We start from the raw sequence: 19,562 nt of genomic DNA, 5'->3' as shown, positions 1-19,562 counted from the left end.
CACCCGACGTCCCCATCCCGAGATTTCCACTACGCTCCGCGTCCTTTTTCCCTCGCGGCTCGCTTCCCCTCTTCTTCGCCCCTTCGTCACCAGCCCCGCTTCTCTTCCCATCCTCGCGTCGTCCCCACTTTCCGGCCGAGGGAAAAGTTATGGCACCGCTGATCACTGGCCAGGTCGAGGACGGGAGCCACCGAGAATCTGTCCCTCCACTTACACACACTGTCGCACCGTATCCGTGTGCTCCGAGATCGGCTCGACTTCGGCTCGGTAGAGAGAGAACGCGAAACGTCCGTCCGTCCGTCGTTCTTGCTCCTCGTGCCTTCAGATCCAAGCGGCCCGCAGCCGTCGGTCGGCGTTAGGAGCAAGAGCCACGGACTGGAGCCGAGCTCGGAGCACGCGAATACGGTGCGATAGTGTGCGTGAGTGGAAGGGGTGGTTCTCATTGGCTCCCGTCCTCCACCTGGCCACACTGCCCCACGGTGATCCGGGTGATCTCGTCGCTCCCGCCGTCTGACCGGTGCTGCCTGCCGTCTCTGTCGGTCGCTCCTTCACCGACCTTCCCGCCACCTCTCCGACGCCGATCCGCCGTCCTTCCGACCGCCCGCGCCCACGGTCGGTAATCGTCCACTGTCCGCGAGCGTCTCGCGCGCGTACGCCGCGCTTCTCGGCGTTGTCGATCGATGGTCGCGTCGTCGGCTGCTCCGACCGCGTGGCTCGTCGCTCTGGCGCTGCTGCCGCGCCCGTGCTGGTCTCGTCGTGTTGTCGTACCGCCACGGAACGCTCCGTTGCTCGCGTTCGTGTCGTCTGGTCTACCGTCCCGGTGAATCCGCCCACGACCACGTTGCTTCCGTTCTCGTTCCGTTCCACGCGCCTTTCGTCGTCGGGATACCGCGCGCCGCCGTTTCCACGCTGCGCCATGACTTCCCCGCCGCGGACCGATCGTCCCGATCCTGCGGCCAGGTTCCGCTCTCTCGCCGAGAGGTTGGCCGCTTTGTCCACGGACGACCACGACCCCGACGTTCCGTCGTTCGTCCACGCTTGCCTCTGCGATCTCGACCGTCTGGATTACCCCGGCTTCTTCGCGGTTGCCGATCACCACGTGAGTCCGTTTCCGATTCTCGCCGCGCGCTCCGCTACCGCTACCGCTACCTTCTCGTGTCCTCCGCTCTAGGAACGACTGTCCCTCTTGGTCGAACGACTCTGCGCCGTTGTCCAGCCCGCTGCCGAGGTCCTTCTGCTCCGCGCTTTTTGCCGCTTCCTCGCTCGACTGCTGCGAGATCGTCGCCCGAGACTCCCGGACCGTACGCTCGCGTGCTGTCACCGATGGATCCTCGGGATGCTCCGAACCGCTCCGCCTGTCGCGCGCACCCGTGCGCTCCTTCTCGTCGCTTTCAAGAGTCTCTCCGCCCACGCACGGATCGTCGACGCTGATCGCGTGAGTCTCCGCTTCCGTGCGTTCTCTCGGCGTCTGCTCTCGTTCTTTTCCCACCATTCCATCCGTCGACCCCCGACCGTCTGTTCCAGTGTCTTCGGTTGCTGTTGGAGGATCCCGGTTTCCTCGGGTCGTCTTCGGAGCCGTGCGAACGGCCACCGGGTTCGTCCGAACTTCGGTATCGTGCCGTCGATTGTGTCCGAGCGATTTTGTTCCACGGTTGCGGCACCGGTCTTTCTCCGGCCCCGGATCTTCTGCGTAACGTTAAACACGTCGTACTAGACGTCGTCTCGTCCTGCTGCTGCTGCTGCTGCTGCTGCTGCTGCTACTGCTGCTCCTCCTCATCCTCCTCCTCCTCGGACCGAGAGCACCGAGAGGACCGACTTTACAGAACCAGAGTGAGAGACCAAAGAGACAGAGAGAGACTTTGCGACCGTTGTTGTCCTTCGTTGTTCCCTTTTGCAGACCCTGCGTTCCTGCCTGTCAGTTTTGACGATTCTCACGGCTCGTAGACTGCTGCCGTGTTCCGTCGATTACGTCGGTGAGATCCTGGGAGTGGTGCGCACGTTTCTCTTTTACGGCGTCCGAGACCGGTGTCCGATCGCGAAGCCTGCGCCGCTTCGTCCGGCGGTGATGAATCTCCCGGAACCGGTGCGTCCGCTTCCCAGGTGCAAGAATTTCAAGGACCGTAAGGCCAGATCGAGCAGGCAGCCTGCGAGGAACGTCGCCGCGAGCGGCGAGACCGACGCTGCTCCGACGTCCGAAGGTCGCGTCGTCGTCCTCGATGCTGATTCGTGCTCCGATTCCTCCGATACCTCCGACGCCGAGTTCGCCGACGATTCTCTTCTTCTTCGGATCGATTCTACGGTCAGGCTGGAGACCGTCTGCTTGTTCCGAGCGCTCGTCGAGCGTTCGCCGAGCCGCGACCTCTTCGGATTTTGGCCGCAGATCGTTGCCACTGGCTCGCCGAGAGACCACGCCCGCGTACTCGCCAGGAGTGTCTTGACCGAACCCGTCTCCGGGATCAAGCGACGCGCCTTGACCGTCCTCGGGGAGCTGCTCACCGCCGCCAGACCCTTCTTGATGCACGCCGAGGACGTCGATCGTCGTCCCTCCGCGTCTTTCGTCGCGTTCTTCGGTACCGTTTCTCTCATGATCAAGGAACTCCACTTCACGCTCTCCTTGGTCCTCAGCTGTGAGACGAACGTGGCGGTGTTGACCCACGGTTTGAAGGCTGCCGCCGCTTTGATTCGCGCCACGCCGTATGCGCGTTTGAGCCCGGGACTCGCTCGGAGACTCCTCAGAAATTGTAGACCGTACGTCTTTCACAGAGGTGAGCGAGTCAGCGAGGTCGGCGTCGTCGCCTGTCCGATCGGTGCGATCGCACCTCGCCGCGCTGCTCCGTCGCGCCTTTCTTAACGCTCTCGTTTCTGTCCGCACCCGCACAGATCCCACGGTACGCGTCGCTGCGTTGTCGGCGTTCGAGGCGATCGCCTCCTGCGATCCCGTCACTCCGGAGATCTTTCGGATACTCGCCAACGATTCCGTCGCCGATCTGCCGCCCGATAGCCAGTTTCTGCCCGGTCTGTCGAATCCGATCGGCGATCGCGATGCTACGACGACGACGACCACCAACACCACGGACGAGAGAGAACGGGAGGTGGATGCGGAAGACGTCCGCGACGACGACGACGACGACGACGACGACGACGACGACGACGACGACGACGACTACCACCGCTTGGAGGAACCGGTCGGGAACGAGTACGACGAGACGTCGTCCCGGGGGACGAACTTGTCTTTCTTGGTTCGTCGTTGTTTGGACAATGTGTCCGACGAGGTTACGAACGTTTTTCACTTCCCAGGTTCGCTCTTTCCGAGACTGTTTCGTCGTTTGTACCGTCCTCACCGCCACCGCTTGTGTCTCTCTTGCAGACGATGAATACACCTGTGCGCCTGCAGTCTTTGAGACTGATCGGCAGACTGGCGTTCGGTGGTGCTGGAAGTTTGATACTTTCGCGCTTGCCACTGATCTTACCCGTTTTGATCCGAGTCATCGACGACGACGCGGACGACGAGGACCGTCACTGTCACCGTGACGACTCGGAGACGCCGGTAGCGTTGCATGTTTGCCGAACGCTCGAGATCCTGGCCGGCTGTTTCTCGACCACCGTCGACGAGAACGACCGCTGCTCGTCGGATCGTTCGACGGCGGAGAATGACGATCGTGCTTTCGTGTTCTGGAACGCTGTGCTTGATCCTGTCGCCCGGCTCGCGCGACACCCGCGGACCGTCGTCAGAGAAGCTGCGTGCGATTGCCTGGGCAGCGTCCATTCTACCGTGTTCGCTCGACTTCCGGTGAGTCCGGTGTAGAGAGTCGATCTGATCTTCGATCGAATCGTGAACGAGACGATGGTGACGCGATCTGAACGACCGGAATGATCGGTACACCGTCCTCTTCGTCCGAGAGAATTCGATCGTTCCGGTTCTTTCGAGTTCGCACGAGTCACGAGTCTGTTCACGATTTGTCTGTGCGTCGTCTGTTCCCGATGTTCATCCGTGATTTTACGAACGTTGTTTTAGAGACAAAAAGCAGTTTTGATTATTACAGTACTGTTTGGCGCGGTACGCGATACGGAGAGTGCTGTGAGAGCTGCTGGATTACGGTCGCTGGGTATGTTGGTCGCTCTGCCCGCGTTGCGGGAAGAGACTGGTTTTCTCATGGACCTGGCCGACGTTGTATGTTCGACCGCGGCCGACGACGCGAATCTCGGGGTTCGCGTTAAAGCGGCTTGGGCGTTGGCCAATCTGTGCGATCGTCTCCGTGGTCTCGTCGAACGAAAGTGAGTGTCGACGACGACGACGACGACGACGACGATGACGATCTCGTCCGTAGATCGCTTTTGTCGAACGCTTGCCGACGATTCCCTCCCTCCTCCCGTTTCAGCTGTCGGAGCAGGGATCGCGAAGGAACGGAGCCGACGATTCCCTTGGGCACGTTGCTGCCGAGAATGTATCGAGTCTGTGTCCAAGGATCCAAGGACAACGACAAGGTCAAGTGCAACGCCGTCAGAGCGCTGGGAAGTGTTCTGTGCCTGTCTGTTGTCTCTGACGCGGAACCACGCGTGTTGAAGGACGCGTCCTCGGGATTCGAGGCTCTCGTCGATTCCGCTACCGTCGGAAACGACATGAAGGTACGGTGAAAACGGTATGATTTCTTTTCTTTCGACGTCCGTCGAGATTCGGATCTCGATGATCGATCTGTGTGCCGTAGGTCCGTTGGAACGCTTGTCGAGCTCTGGGCCTGATTCTGAGCGACCGTCCGGACGACGTGTTGCCCTCCTCCTGGCGAGTACGTAGCGATCCTGAGAAGCACGCGCGCGCTCGTTTTGTCTTCTCTCTCCGTCGGGCACGAGTGTGTTTGATACGAGATTCGCTTTCGCAGGATCGAGCGCTTCCTGCGTTGTGCGACCTGATTTGCGACAGTCCGAACTTCAAAGTGCGTACCAACGCGGCATGGGCACTGTACTCGTGCCATTCGTATGGGAGATACCCGATTCATCGTTTGTGGAAGAGTCTCGTTTTGGCGTTCGAGAATACTCGCCACGTACCGAGTTACGTCGAGTATCCCCATCGCGACGCGCTCCTTCGACAGGTAAACACACGGGTTCGCGCCCGTCGACGTCCGAGAGTCGACGACCGATCGACTCTCGCCTCGCCGTCGGCAGCGTCCTTTGCTTCGTCATCTCGTGTGCGTGTACTTTTTAGCTGTGCGTTACGCTCGGTCACGTGGCTGGCTGTACGGAGGTGTCGGACTTGCGAAACGTTTGGGCGGAGATCGGTGACCACGTGGACGATGTCTCCGGCTACGTCAGACAGTTCCAAGTATGATGCGCGCACGTGTGTAGCCTGTTCGTGTCCGAATTCCGATCGAACATCAAACGTGTGTGTGTGTGTGTCTGTCTGTTTGTTCTAGGAGACTGTGGTGCCTGAGAAGATGGGAGATGTGATCGGAGCGAGAGCTCGGTTGGAGAGCTGTGCGAGAGACGCCCCGTCGGTGGAAGAACGAAGAATTGCGCGATCTTTGAGTAGGATTTTTGAAAGGAACGAACGACACGACGATTTAGACAGTACCGTGGTTTAACGATGTACAATTTTATAAAATGAAAATACATTTGTTGTGTCTCGATCAGGTTCGTTGAGCTCGTTCTTCGGTCGAATCCTTCGTACCCCGTTCCCTCTTCGTTCCGTGTATCCGTGGACCGTTTGACCGTTGTCGTCGTTTCCTGGATTCGTCGTCGTCGTCGTCGTCTGCTGATACTCGTTTGCTGTCGGTCTCCTTCTTATCGGATTCGTTCGATTCTGACGTGCTCTTGGCTCGTTCGTCGTTTTTCGGTCCGTTGTCCGTCGATTCGTGACCATTGCTGTTGTCGTCTGAACTTTTTTCGTCCGAGTTACCGTCCTCTACTTCCTCCTCCTCCTCCAGCTGTTGCTGCTCGTCCTTGTTCGATGTACGAGACTTCTGGGGAATCTGGTCGGTAGTTTTCATCCGCTTTTTCTCCTTCCATTTCTGCTTCTTTCTCAGTCTCTTTGCCCTCCTCTTTGCCGTTACTTCTTCGGCCATCCTTTTGTTTTCTTCGATTTTTTTATGGTACTCTTCGTCTAAGATTTCCTGCCGAGAACGAGACCGAGAAGGATGTTAATTAGGGAACCAGTCACTCGCCGAGCTATGTTTTACACCGAAGACCCTACTTACCTTGTGACTCTTCTCTTGAATGAACTTTTGCCTCGCGTATTCTTTGCGCCTCAGATGTCTGTAAACGTGAAACTCTCCACTGCCTGCACCGGCACTGCTACCCATCACGTTTCGTACGAATTCCGGCACTGTAGGCGTGTTCTTGAGTCTCGGCCTCTCGGGCAGTACCACGGGCTTTTCCTGTTGTAGCCCGCCACGACGACGACGACGACGACGACGAACAATGAAAAAACATTTAGGAGACGCGTAACGAAATAATGACAGAATCAGTGAATGAAGTATATATCAGAAATGAAGTATACCGGATTTTTCATTAACTTTTGGAGCTTCAATCGTTGCAGGTCGATCGCTGTCTTGGCAACGACGGGTTTCTCTTCCTCCTCGTCTTCTTCTTCTGCTTCTTCTCCCGCTTCTCGTTCTCTCTCCTTGTTCTCTGGCATTGTACGCGTACAATTTGCTGTTCTACGGGAACCACTTCGTCCTACGACCCGACGATTCGTCCACGTTGGAGCACGGTGCACCACTGTCGATAGTTTCCTCTCGATACGCGGCAGCGGCAGCGGCGGCGTCGTCGGCACGCCGAGCGAGAACCCCGGGCGTGAGCACTCTCCTTCACCCCCCACTTCTCTGGGGTCGGTGGTGGTGGTAATAGATGGTATATAGTACCAGCAGAAGGCTTTCGATATTGACGCACATCGACGCGCTTGTCGAGGCGAGCGGAGGAAGTGTGTCGAGCTGGAGAAGGTCGAGGATCCTGTAGTAGGTAATCGTCCGAGAGTTCTTCTGTCAGATTCAAAGTTACTTGTCGCCGCCGGACCGAATTACTTTCTCGTTCCAGTAGCGACTGACGCGCGATGTCGGATACGACGGTGGTCGATGAACGGTAATCTTTATGAGATATCCTCGACTGCTATTAAACAGTTTCCGATGATTGTCCGATTTCGTTTACGACGTGTTCAAAACGCGTTTTCCAGGGTAGCCGACGAGATTGAAGCGTTGAGGGCGATTTTACTCGACGACGAGTTACACATAAAGGAAAACGAAAGGTACTTTCGACTCGTCTACTCTCTCTGCGTGTAACCTACTAATGATCGAATGAAATCAACTGTCACTCGTGGAGTGCACGCGTGTGTGTGTGTGTGTGTGTGTGTATGTACGGAACTACTGGCTCGCTTGTTTCTCAGTTTTTCTGTTCTGTAGATCTGGTGATGCTTTCGGTCGTAGGTAAGTGGTAGAATTGTACGGATGATTTTCACGTGTATATTTTCTTCTTCCTTGGCAGAGGTGAACCGGAGTGCATCGAGACCGTGTTGTTCCCTTCTACCGGTGAAGATTCGCAGTCACAGTATGTTTGTGTCACGTTGATCGTTCGGTTACCCGTGGGATATCCCGATACGTCGCCGACCATTAGTCTGCGAAATCCCAGAGGTCTGGACGAGGACACGGTGAGGCTCATGCGATCGGACGCCGAGGCAAAATGCAAGGATTTTATAGGCCAGCCTGTTATGTTCGAACTCATCGAGGTACGTGGTGGCCCGTAACTATCTGATACGATTACTTGTCGCGACGACGGCTCGTCGGATGCATCGTTATTGTTGGTACACAGTTGATAAGGGAGCACCTTACCAGAAGTAATCTTCCAACGGACCAGTGTGCCGTGTGCCTGTATGGTTTTCGGGACGGGGACGAATTTACGAAGACCGAGTGTTATCATTACTTCCATTCTCACTGTTTAGCGGCACACATTGCCGCCGCGGAACGATATTACCGGGAGGAACAAGAAAAGTTGCCTCAATGGCAACAAGACGCTACTGACAAATTCCAGGTACACCCCTACGATCGTTTGTCGTATGGTGATTTCTGGTGTGCGCGAGCGAACGTAAAGCAATGTTCTTCGCAGGCTATATGCCCCGTCTGCCGAGAATCTATCAACTGCGACGTGGACAGCCTGTGGTCTGCTCCGCCTCCGGTCGACGTTGAAGCTGCTACGGATTTCTCGGTGACCACGGAGCTGAGAGAATTACAAAAACAAATGGCAGCGTTGTTTTTGAGGCAACAACAGAAGGGTGGTATAATCGATCTGGAGGCCGAAGGCGTGAAAACTTTAGTCAGAACGGAACTGGACGGTGCTACGACCGAAGGACCGAATCCTCCGGGAACTAGTCTAAATACCTATTCCAGTCCAGCTGTGCAGCAGGAGTCGGCTGTTAATCATCATCACACGGTACGATTTACCGTGTACGACCACCGCGCGTTGTCCTACCGGTGTATATACCGGGAGTCGTGGGTACCTGAAGAACGATCTGTCCGTTTGTTTTAGCAGCAGCACCAAAACAACCAACACCATCACCACCACCACCACCACCACCAAATGCCTCAATCGAAACAATCCTCGCATCAGACGCATGCTGCTCACTGTCAGTCGAGGCAACTGCATTATCACCACGGACACAACAATAATCACGGTCATCGGAGCAGAGGTCGCGGACGAGGCTATTCGTCTCGCCGCCAGTTCGACAGAGTCAGCAGGCAAACAGAGTCTACTCCCAGATGACAATGGGTTCGAGATAAATTACTGTCCACTGTTTGGTCTTCTATTTTGCTAAATGTATACAGTAATATGAATAATAGCATCGGTAGCATAATTACGAGTATGTTACGTAATGTTTGTTTCGTTTCGCATTACTTTTACGCGATTACGAAATGATAGGTACAATCGTTCGACGACATTCCCGTTCTAATGATACACGATGTGTGTGTGTGTGTGTGTGTCTGTCTGTCTGTCTGTGTCTGTGTCTGTGTCTGTGCGCGCGCGCATACAAATATACGTGGTATAAAGTGGACTGTAACGAAAATTCACGAAGGACTGTCTGTCTGTCTGTCTGTGCGTAGACTGAAGCCATGGTGCTCTTTTAAAATCATCGATCTACGATCATGAAAAGCTTTTTGTTTTCACACACACATACATGTACGTAAATATGTACTACGCGGAACTGTACCTAAGTAGTTGACGCTGTTTGGCGTGACGAATAATAACGAAACGAGTCGTCGCGTGCAGTGTGCGACGGCAATGTAAACGTGCGTTTCGATTTTCCAAACTCCGACTTTGGTGCTCTAGTTGTTCTTACCGTAATTGCGAATGAGCGAGAGAAACGGGGGGGGAGGGCTTTGGGCGAACGTGCGCAATCAAAATGTTACGCTGAGAATATTTTACACACGAGTGATTGAGAAAAATTGAACGGTCTCGACGCGCGCCGTAAAAGTCGAATTTATTGAACCATCGTTTTATAATCGTCTCTGAGCGCAAATTTCGCGATTCGTAATACTCGTTTCTGTGCGCGCGGAATTTCATTATTGATACGTCAGATCGTGATACGTATATAACGACATGGATCGATGTTGTCTAAGCGTGTAATACCGCGGATATTCATCCCTTCGAAGCAGGGAGCGAAAAGTTCGTTCTTGCTCTTACACTTTAGAAGCAATGTAAAATCTTTAGAGAGAAAAAATATATATGTATATATACACGTATACATACTTTCTTTTTGTTCGAGAGATTATCGTCCAACAGCTGCACGTTCAGATTAGTGTGTCTCGTTCGATCCGAAATACTTCGTGTTTGAACGTTTGAATACCGGATGTCTATATTCGCGAGACGATGTTCACGTCCTATCTTTGATTTTTTGCGATCAATTTCCATTTTGTATTCTACATTTTGGTCGGATTTATTCTGTCGTCGGCAGAATCTTCCTCGTTTGATAGTGTGATGGGATTATGAAAGGGCGATAGGAAGAAATTAAAGAAAGATTTTTGAGATATATTGAATCGTTCCGGTTCGCAATGATTCGTTGATACGTTAGTGTCCACTGGTTGGAACCAAGTCCGTTCCCCGAGCGTGTGGCAATAATAAATTCATCGGGTTGTTTTTGACACGTCCATACGCACGAGTATATCGTTTAGATGGCCAAGTTCTGATCTCTGACAGACACGATCGACACGATAGTTTCGAAAACGCTTCGATCTAATATTTCGAAACTTGCAAAATTCGTTCTCAATGATTTCGCACAATTCTGATCTGTAATTACATCGAGTCTTCGTGTTCGTATTATACTGGTTACAGTGTCTCTCTCTCTCTCTCTCTCTCTAAGCATCGGTAGCATAATTACGAGTATGTTACGTAATGTTTGTTTCGTTTCGCATTACTTTTACGCGATTACGAAATGATAGGTACAATCGTTCGACGACATTCCCGTTCTAATGATACACGATGTGTGTGTGTGTGTGTGTGTGTGTGTCTGTCTGTCTGTCTGTCTGTGTCTGTGTCTGTGTCTGTGTCTGTGCGCGCGCGCATACAAATATACGTGGTATAAAGTGGACTGTAACGAAAATTCACGAAGGACTGTCTGTCTGTCTGTCTGTGCGTAGACTGAAGCCATGGTGCTCTTTTAAAATCATCGATCTACGATCATGAAAAGCTTTTTGTTTTCACACACACATACATGTACGTAAATATGTACTACGCGGAACTGTACCTAAGTAGTTGACGCTGTTTGGCGTGACGAATAATAACGAAACGAGTCGTCGCGTGCAGTGTGCGACGGCAATGTAAACGTGCGTTTCGATTTTCCAAACTCCGACTTTGGTGCTCTAGTTGTTCTTACCGTAATTGCGAATGAGCGAGAGAAACGGGGGGGGAGGGCTTTGGGCGAACGTGCGCAATCAAAATGTTACGCTGAGAATATTTTACACACGAGTGATTGAGAAAAATTGAACGGTCTCGACGCGCGCCGTAAAAGTCGAATTTATTGAACCATCGTTTTATAATCGTCTCTGAGCGCAAATTTCGCGATTCGTAATACTCGTTTCTGTGCGCGCGGAATTTCATTATTGATACGTCAGATCGTGATACGTATATAACGACATGGATCGATGTTGTCTAAGCGTGTAATACCGCGGATATTCATCCCTTCGAAGCAGGGAGCGAAAAGTTCGTTCTTGCTCTTACACTTTAGAAGCAATGTAAAATCTTTAGAGAGAAAAAATATATATGTATATATACACGTATACATACTTTCTTTTTGTTCGAGAGATTATCGTCCAACAGCTGCACGTTCAGATTAGTGTGTCTCGTTCGATCCGAAATACTTCGTGTTTGAACGTTTGAATACCGGATGTCTATATTCGCGAGACGATGTTCACGTCCTATCTTTGATTTTTTGCGATCAATTTCCATTTTGTATTCTACATTTTGGTCGGATTTATTCTGTCGTCGGCAGAATCTTCCTCGTTTGATAGTGTGATGGGATTATGAAAGGGCGATAGGAAGAAATTAAAGAAAGATTTTTGAGATATATTGAATCGTTCCGGTTCGCAATGATTCGTTGATACGTTAGTGTCCACTGGTTGGAACCAAGTCCGTTCCCCGAGCGTGTGGCAATAATAAATTCATCGGGTTGTTTTTGACACGTCCATACGCACGAGTATATCGTTTAGATGGCCAAGTTCTGATCTCTGACAGACACGATCGACACGATAGTTTCGAAAACGCTTCGATCTAATATTTCGAAACTTGCAAAATTCGTTCTCAATGATTTCGCACAATTCTGATCTGTAATTACATCGAGTCTTCGTGTTCGTATTATACTGGTTACAGTGTCTCTCTCTCTCTCTCTCTCTCTCTCTAGTCCGCCGGATACAATAACGATTGGAGCAGCGACTTGTTTTTCCGTTTCTATTTCATTGTAACTACCTTCCGATTTCGCGTCTGATTTAATTCTTCTGTATTAAATAAATGTACGAATATTTCTACACTGTCGTTTCTCACTTTTATTCTCTCTTTCGAAGAAAGCGAAGAATTTCAGCCAAGTTCTCGTCCATGTCGCGCTCTTATAATTTATTTTAAATTGTTTTCGCAACTTTAACTTAGAAGGAATGAAACATAGTTAATACGATAATTGAATACTGTATGCTGTGCACCACCGTTCTTTTAACTTGTTAAGCTTCAATTTTAAGTGATCGAGTTCCTCTTGTACCGGTTTAGGAAACTCCTTACTTCGAGACAGAACGTTGGTAACTGTTTCCACTAATACTGGGTCGAGAGATCTGGGCGATGGAACGTCGATGGAGGCGATGGAACTAGTAATACTATTGTCACCGTATCCTTCGTCGTCCACGACACTTTCGCTCGTCGAATTCTTCACGAGTGTCTTCGATTGGCCTTTTGAATCCTGTTCGCAGAAAAGAGATGATGGAATAAAAACAGGATGGAATAGGCTGGCGTCGCGCGCGCGCGCGGTATCTGAACCATCGACGTGTACACGACGATGGGGTCGACGATGGAACAACGGATTATTACCTTGTTTCTTGTCAACGTCTGTTTTAGACACTCCGATACCTCCGCCTGGTTTCTCTGCAATGGAAAAAAAGAAAAATAGGACACGTGTTAGTTGACGTATAGTACGACTCGACGTGCGACAGTATAGAAAGTAATGCGCGCGAACCGTATTGCTTGTGTGCCGCTTGAGTTCTACGTTGCGAAGCTTGTTCTCCAAGCTTTTGACTTTTCGTTTCTCTTGCCGTAGTCTTCTGATCAGAGCGGTGTTAGCTTCGTACGATAACGTTTTCAAACGTCCGTTCTCGATTATCACGTCTTGCATCGAGCTCAGTTTAGTTTCTGCTTCTGCATTTTTCGATCTCAGAAGCTTGTACCGAGCAATCATTTCAGTTAGTTGGATTTGCAATTGGAATGTTGCATTCTCTATCTGACTTTGTTCCTGTTTGGAAGAAAGCAGAGTCGTCTGCAATGCATCGTTCTCCGATTTCAATTTTTTAATGTCGAGCTGCGTCTTACGCAACGCGTCGGCAGTTTGATTTTTTTCGCTCTCGCATCTTTGCATGTTTCCTTCCATGATTTCTATCAATACACGTTGTTTAGCCAACGCGTTCTCCATCGATGCTTTGGATACTTCGTGGCCCAAAAGTCGTTTTTCCAATGTTTTCAATTCCGCTTTCGTACCTCTCAGTTCGTCCTCCGTCGATTCCAACTTTGTAGAGATATCATCTGCTGAAGTGTTGGTACTGCCGCCGCCGCCGCCGCCGCCGTTGGTACCGATGCTCGATAATTCTGGAATACCTGCGTTTAATCGATGTGCCTTCGAGTTCTCGCGTTCCAAGCTGTGCTTCTCCTTTTGACGGTCCTGTACGAGTTCCATGTAATCCGCGTTCAATTGTTTATACCTCGAGTTTATACTCGCTATCGTTTGTTGCCTCTGGTGTAGGATCCCTTGATAAGTGTCGATTTCTAATTGTAAAGTCTTCCTGCTCGCCTGCAAACCGTATACTTGTGATTGGTACCATTTCGCAGATGCCTCCGCTGCACCCAAACGATTCGTCACGTCCGTCAACGTGTTCTGCAACTTTTGCTTCTGTTGAACTACTACTTGCATCTCCACGTACAGTTCCGTTATCTTCCCTTTCAGACCTTCGTTGGCTGCGATCCTTGCGTTCAACTCGATACGCGTGTTCTCCAAATCCATCCTGAGTCGTTCGTTCTCTAATTCTAACAATGCCACGCGTTTCGACAATTCCGTGTTTGAAACGCCGCCGTCGGGTGTCGACGAATGCTTCATGTGAAACTGTTCATCTAAATGCAGGGAATCTGTGGTCGTCGTCGTTGACGTAACAGAGTCTAATTCCCCTTTAAATGAATCGGACCAAGTGTCCATTGTTTCGTGCAACAATTTGCATTTATGACGTGCTGACCGATACGAAGATTCTACAAAATTCGTTTATTCGCGTCAGGTGTGACGTGTCAGGGCAGACATGCAGATTCGTTAATAATACAGTTTTATAATGTTAACACATTTCGCTTCGTAATCTCTTTACGATGTCTCCATTTCGTATTTTCGTAATACGCATCGTATACGCATCGACGAGTATACTGAACGTCGTCGTAGTATGACATGTGTCAGCAGCAGCATCAGCTGCAGTTGCGTACGTGAATACGGTGAATACTACACGCACTGCGTACGACAGACTACTTGAAAATACAAATCGTAGTAAAAGATCTATCCGTCTTTTAAAATGTCGCTTGGCATTACGCAACTATTTATCGGAGCACGCGACGAGCGAAGTCTTCAGTGAATTGTATTATTCTTATACAAAATCTGTGCAATTTTACTTGCTGTTCGCTGCGCTTAAATGCAGATCTCGTATGTCCGCACCTCCGCCGCACTGTCCGTCTGCCGCCGTACGCTTTGTGGAAGAAGCATAATCTCATGAGAACGAACTATAGTACGCTATAGCTATACATACATGTACATATCAAGGAATCGAATATCGAATAATCTGACGCTCTCGACGACGCTTCGCGTAAAACTGTATCAAGAACGATCTGATTGTAATCAGACTGACAGGCGAAATATTTCCTCATCTCTGGGCGTGCGATCAAGATTTTATATTATTCATGCATCGTCGTCGTCGTCGTCGTCGTCGTCGTCTGTTATGGCGCCAGCGTCGCGCCGCGTCGCTCCAGGATCCAGAAGATTTTCCGTCCGACAGCAACGCTCGCAACTCTCGCATCGCAAGTCGCAGCCAGCAGGGTGGACGATAATCTCAGTGAATCGGTGGTGAATCTCAGAATCAGTAGTGCCAAGTAGCGCGCATGGTCGTTCGCAACAACTTCGACAACGTCTGCTGGTCGCTGCTGGTGATTAAGGGTGGGTCTGTTCCTTTTTGCGGGAGGGGTCGTGTAAACGAGCACGAGGAAATAAAAAGACGAACACGAATAATAATCTGCAGCACGGGTGGCCAGGGTGGCCAGTCTCGTTGCTAGACTTGAACCGCGCGCAGGCAGGGGAAGAAAAGGACACCGTGAATCGCTGTCGAGAGGTGTCGATCGAATCGGCATATCGGTGTTTATTGACAGCGAAACAGTGAACGAAAATTGGTGAATGGTGTTCGCACAAAGATTTGCGCTATCTTTCCCTAATTTCCACAGTTCCCTCCTTCGTTCGACCCGATTCCCCATAAAGATTCAATCCCCTATAACGCTCTAGTCGCTCCTCCGTTTATGGCTGCAGTCCGGGGTGGGGGAAAACAAGCTGTATAACGTCGTATAATTTCGAAGCTTATATGCAGGAATATGTCAAGTTTAAAAATCGGTAAGTCGCTGCCATTTGTTTCGTTTCTTTTGTTGTGTCGTCGGCCCGTTTGCGATTCCGAGTTTCCGAGTAAAGCATATCATTCAGTCAATCAGTCAGCCAGTCAGTCAGTCAGTCAGTCAGTCAGTCAGTCAGTCAGTCAGTCAGTCAGTCACGCAGTCGAGTTCGAGACAAAGAAAGCGGCTGAGCCGACTGTTGTCCCTCCCTTTGCATCCAACATGCTTCTACGTTTGCATTCATAGTTCGATGTACGATGGTAGCCGAGAAGGTAACACACGATACGTATATTTTGTGACACACGGCATTGAACCTCGCCTCGACAGTTACCGTACTCTCGTTCGCAAGATTCGTGCGGTGAGGGAGGTACTTACTATGCACACGCAAGGAATTTAACTTTTCCTCGGCTCTCACCGTGTCTTACGCGTTCTGCGATCGAGTATGTAAATACATAGACCGCACGTTCGCGTGTTCCGCATCGAGTCATCGCTTGTGCGACGTTTGCCGAATTTTTACACTGCATTGTATTACCTATAAGACGAGACGTATACGAGTTTGTTGTTGTTGTCGTCGTCGGGAGAGAACTTCTGTTCCTTTACGTTGATCTCGCGCGTAAGCTTCTTTGACATTCCTGTCGCACAGGATCGAGTAGAATCTTGTGTCAACCACACTTTGTATTCCTTCGTTCTGTTTTCCCACGAACAATTACATTTTGTACATTACGATTCGTACGAATTCTTCGCTTATACGACTTTGTACTTTCTGTATAGATCTTTTTTTCTTAGATAGCTTTACTAGTAAATCAGCATGAATGTTTAGTGTTTTATTTGAAAAATCTGTTGTATCATCTGTCCCTTCGTCGTAATCATCGTCATTATCATTGCCGTCAGACGTGTACACGTATTCTTAACGTCAAACGTCTTAAATTGATTCGACGTGTACGTTATTATTGTACTGATAGAGGTAATACTACTAGGTTCAGTTTCCAAGTACGTTTATATGTAATGCAGTTTATTAATGATATGTACCCGTGACGATAATGTTTACTGTGCTGTCGCTTGTATTGAGAACTTCTGAACGAGCTTGTGTACATTATATTTGATTAAAGACTGAACGATGTTTCAAGCAGATAATTAAGCAACGATTTAACGATATGATTCATTCGATAACGTATCAAAATCTTGTGTGTGTGTATATACCTTTATCATGTATTGTGTATTATGCCAAGTTTAATGATTGTTTCATTTTCTCTAAAGTGTCGGTAATGCACTTGCTTGCCCTACTGCTACCCTTGAGAATGACGGACTCTGAGCAAAGAAATCAGCAGGTATATCAACACTAAACAAAAAAAGCTAAAGAATGAATGCCTGCTGCACTCACGCCGCCGACACAGAACAAGCAGACTTAACTACTAATTTATGCGAGTAGCGAGTGAGTAGCAGCTACTCACTACACCACCACCAACCACCACCACATTCAGACGTATATATCTTTTTTCGCACATGGCAGCCATGAAGCATGGTACGTTTTATTCTTGTATGCTTTGCTTTGAATGGAAGTTTATTTTTTGTTTCTAACTGAAATCCGGGCATAGCCTACGAAGGGAAAAAAGTCAAAAATCGATACGTTCTCGTCTAAAGTATAGTATACTTTCGTACATACTATATCGTGCATAGATGATAGACGATATCTCGTCGAGACAGGTCTTTTTTCTACGATACGATACGATCGTCTGTAACGACCGACTATTTATTTTATTTTTTTCATTTGTTTTCAGTTTAATTGACACGTACTACGGTTTAACGTTAGATTACAAACTATTACGTATAGTCTAGACTCTGGTTAACTGTCGTCGTTGCTGGCTCGAAGCATCGAGCAGGGCAAAAGAACTGAAACGGCCTTCGAGACAGTGTTTCTTTCCTTCTTTCTATCCCGAAGTCAGTCGCGTTCGAATCGCAATCGGTCGATCGGTTTTTCGTTTCGATCGTCGTCGTCGTCGTCGTCGTCGTTTCTTTCGCGGAGTAAAAGAAAAAAGGAAAAATAACGAAAATTGAACTAGTATAGAATGGCTATTGTAAGTCATTTACTGTAGACGGATGATGATGATGATTGGTTTCAGGCAAGACGAGTCAAGACGACGTATGTTATGTTGTCGCCAAATATGACTATGGAGCACAGGGTGCTCAGGAGTTAGACTTGCGTAAGAACGAACGTTACTTGCTCCTTGATGATTCGAAACACTGGTGGAGAGTACAGAGCGCTAGAGGGCAAGCTGGTTACGTGCCGAGCAATTATGTTAAAAAGGAGAAACCGTCCCTTTTTGACAGTATCAAGAAGAAGGTCAAGAAGGGCTCGGGTTCGAAGACTCTACCATCCGGTAACTCGCCATCCAGAGCCGTAGAATCCCCGATTATGGCCAGACGGCTTCCCGCTGATCCGAGCGAGGCGATAGGCACGGCGGTGGTCAAATACAACTATCAAGCGCAACAAGCAGACGAACTGTCGCTCGTGAAAGGCACTAGAATCTTAATATTGGAAAAGAGCAACGATGGCTGGTGGAGAGGTCAGAGCGGTACGCAAGCAGGCTGGTTTCCGTCGAATTATACTCAAGAGGAAGGTGATGCGGACGATACTCTTCACACGTACGCGATGGCGGAGAACGTTCTCGATATCGTCGTCGCCCTTTATTCGTTTTCTTCCAACAATGATCAGGAACTGTCGTTTGAGAAAGGTGATCGTTTGGAGATCCTCGACCGTCCACCGGCAGATCCTGAATGGTACAAGGCGAGAAACAGCCAGGGCCAAATAGGCCTGGTGCCACGGAACTATCTCCAAGAGCTGAGCGAGTACTTGACGCAACCGTACCGCGAGACCCGGGGAATGACGGGTAGTAGCGAGATCGGCACAGCGGCGGGAGATTCTCTGGAAAGAAGGCCAGATCCCGGCGACAGGCCGCATCTCATTGGAAAACCTTGGTATTATGGCAGCATTTCGCGTTCGCAATGCGACACTTTATTGAATCAACATGGTCACGACGGTGATTTTTTAATTAGAGACAGTGAAACTAATGTGAGTAAACGTTGCCGTCGCGTAGTCATCGGCATCGTTGTTTTTTAACATCCGCGTAACCAAACTATTTTCAACTTTTTTTTGCAGGTGGGAGATTATTCGGTATCCTTGAAAGCTCCAGGACGTAACAAACACTTTAGGGTACACGTGGAAGGAGCGTTATATTGTATCGGTCAAAGGAAATTCCATACGCTAGACCAATTGGTAGATCATTATCAACGAGCGCCTATTTATACTAACAAGCAGGGTGAGAAGTTGTATTTGGTGCGTCCATTACCAAAAAGCAACCCCAATAGCAACGGTTGCTAAGTGGTGGTGTGGTGAGAGGAGTGTGTGCCATCGTGCCATGAAATACGGTCCATGCGCTTTCGCCACATCGTATCCTCCGTGTAAGACACACGCAGAGAGACAAAGAGATACGCAATGCCTGCCTAGTAATATCAATATCACACACACACACACACACACACATCTCGTATGTTTATACGTAACAATTAATATAATTGATGAACTCGTATATTAGTGTTTCTTGATTGTTTGTCCTTGATTTACACTGATCGAAATAATTTATTACTCGATAAGCGAGCGATTCAGTCACCGACGCGATTCTTATCATTCATTGTCGAGCTTCCATACTGTCCGTTAGCCAACGAAAAGGTAAAAGATGGAACGACGACGGGGAGAAAAATAAAAATACATTTGTACGGCAGCTGTAATAATAATAATAATTGACGATCGACTAGTTATGGCTTCTCTTTATATCTCATAATATGTAACAATTGTAAAACACCGAACCGACCATGTTATTACGACTAATAATGTATTTACAATTACACGTAACGTAGACTGCAAGTGTGTAACATGATCGACAGTAACGCGGTTAATTATCACATGCAATTAATAACGATCATCGATTAAGTGGATCTCTACTCTGAATCTATTGGTATTGAATTATGGCAAAGACTAAGTGTTCATTTGTGATTTTGTATTTATTAGAAATTTTTAAGTGAATAAACTATATTTAAGTGTGCATCAGGTAAAAAGGGTTAAAATTCATTTTTAATCCCATTCCGCGCGCGAAAAGGAAAAGCAGCGGCGGCGAGGTGTGTCGGCCGTGAACAGTGTCCCGACGAGAGAGTCGACGATT

At 49.3% G+C, this 19,562-nt stretch overlaps 5 protein-coding genes across 13 annotated transcripts; 3 read left to right on the top strand and 2 right to left on the bottom strand.

The window, feature by feature from the left end:
* Positions 1–479: 479 nt before the first annotated feature.
* Positions 480–5,624, top strand: LOC108631621 (HEAT repeat-containing protein 6). Of its 5 annotated transcripts, none has more exons than XM_026818952.1 (12): positions 482–1,099; positions 1,172–1,435; positions 1,525–1,830; positions 1,898–2,765; positions 2,881–3,112; positions 3,149–3,272; positions 3,368–3,790; positions 4,016–4,275; positions 4,380–4,626; positions 4,707–5,087; positions 5,201–5,317; positions 5,409–5,624. In XM_026818952.1, the coding sequence occupies exons 1-12, from the start codon at positions 917–919 to the stop codon at positions 5,574–5,576; spliced, it is 3,573 nt and encodes a 1,190-aa protein (XP_026674753.1). In that variant the 5' UTR covers positions 482–916; the 3' UTR covers positions 5,577–5,624. The 5 variants fall into 5 exon arrangements, with proteins under 5 accessions (XP_026674754.1, XP_026674753.1, XP_026674752.1 ...); XM_026818951.1 differs by having other exon boundaries at positions 3,146–3,272; XM_018035676.2 differs by having other exon boundaries at positions 483–1,099; positions 2,881–3,272; positions 4,707–4,784; positions 4,878–5,087.
* On the bottom strand, positions 5,555–6,727 carry LOC108631625 (PRKR-interacting protein 1 homolog). Its single transcript, XM_018035683.2, has 3 exons — positions 6,491–6,727; positions 6,189–6,368; positions 5,555–6,104 (listed from the first exon to the last, which is right to left on the bottom strand). Exons 1-3 carry the CDS (start codon positions 6,626–6,628, stop codon positions 5,622–5,624), a joined length of 801 nt encoding a protein of 266 aa, XP_017891172.1. The 5' UTR covers positions 6,629–6,727; the 3' UTR covers positions 5,555–5,621.
* Positions 6,728–6,853: 126 nt separating this feature from the next.
* LOC108631623 (E3 ubiquitin-protein ligase RNF25) lies at positions 6,854–9,721 on the top strand. Of its 2 annotated transcripts, XM_018035678.2 has the most exons (7): positions 6,854–6,951; positions 7,027–7,071; positions 7,163–7,234; positions 7,471–7,711; positions 7,795–8,013; positions 8,089–8,412; positions 8,509–9,721. In XM_018035678.2, exons 2-7 carry the CDS (start codon positions 7,043–7,045, stop codon positions 8,740–8,742), a joined length of 1,119 nt encoding a protein of 372 aa, XP_017891167.1. In that variant the 5' UTR covers positions 6,854–6,951; positions 7,027–7,042; the 3' UTR covers positions 8,743–9,721. The 2 variants fall into 2 exon arrangements, with proteins under 2 accessions (XP_017891167.1, XP_017891169.1); XM_018035680.2 differs by having other exon boundaries at positions 6,883–7,071; positions 8,512–9,721.
* A 1,796-nt stretch (positions 9,722–11,517) lies between these two features.
* Positions 11,518–14,411, bottom strand: LOC108631622 (unconventional myosin-XVIIIa). Its single transcript, XM_018035677.2, has 3 exons — positions 12,689–14,411; positions 12,544–12,597; positions 11,518–12,415 (listed from the first exon to the last, which is right to left on the bottom strand). The coding sequence occupies exons 1-3, from the start codon at positions 13,910–13,912 to the stop codon at positions 12,131–12,133; spliced, it is 1,563 nt and encodes a 520-aa protein (XP_017891166.1). The 5' UTR covers positions 13,913–14,411; the 3' UTR covers positions 11,518–12,130.
* Positions 14,412–14,629: 218 nt separating this feature from the next.
* dock (SH2/SH3 adaptor protein dock) lies at positions 14,630–19,344 on the top strand. 4 transcript variants are annotated; one of them, XM_018035659.2, is made up of 4 exons: positions 14,630–15,349; positions 16,603–16,867; positions 17,466–18,415; positions 18,503–19,344. In XM_018035659.2, exons 2-4 carry the CDS (start codon positions 16,849–16,851, stop codon positions 18,722–18,724), a joined length of 1,191 nt encoding a protein of 396 aa, XP_017891148.1. In that variant the 5' UTR covers positions 14,630–15,349; positions 16,603–16,848; the 3' UTR covers positions 18,725–19,344. The 4 variants fall into 4 exon arrangements, with proteins under 4 accessions (XP_017891148.1, XP_017891151.1, XP_017891149.1 ...); XM_018035660.2 differs by lacking the exon at positions 14,630–15,349 and adding an exon at positions 15,356–15,617; XM_026818965.1 differs by lacking the exon at positions 14,630–15,349 and adding an exon at positions 15,967–16,533.
* The last annotated feature ends 218 nt before the right edge of the window (positions 19,345–19,562 follow it).

The sequence above is a fragment of the Ceratina calcarata genome, unplaced genomic scaffold, assembly GCF_001652005.2.
Source record: "Ceratina calcarata isolate Rehan_Ccalc_2016 unplaced genomic scaffold, ASM165200v1 scaffold92.2, whole genome shotgun sequence".
Lineage (NCBI taxonomy): Eukaryota > Metazoa > Arthropoda > Insecta > Hymenoptera > Apidae > Ceratina > Ceratina calcarata.
This window is presented reverse-complemented; position numbering and strand designations above follow the sequence as displayed.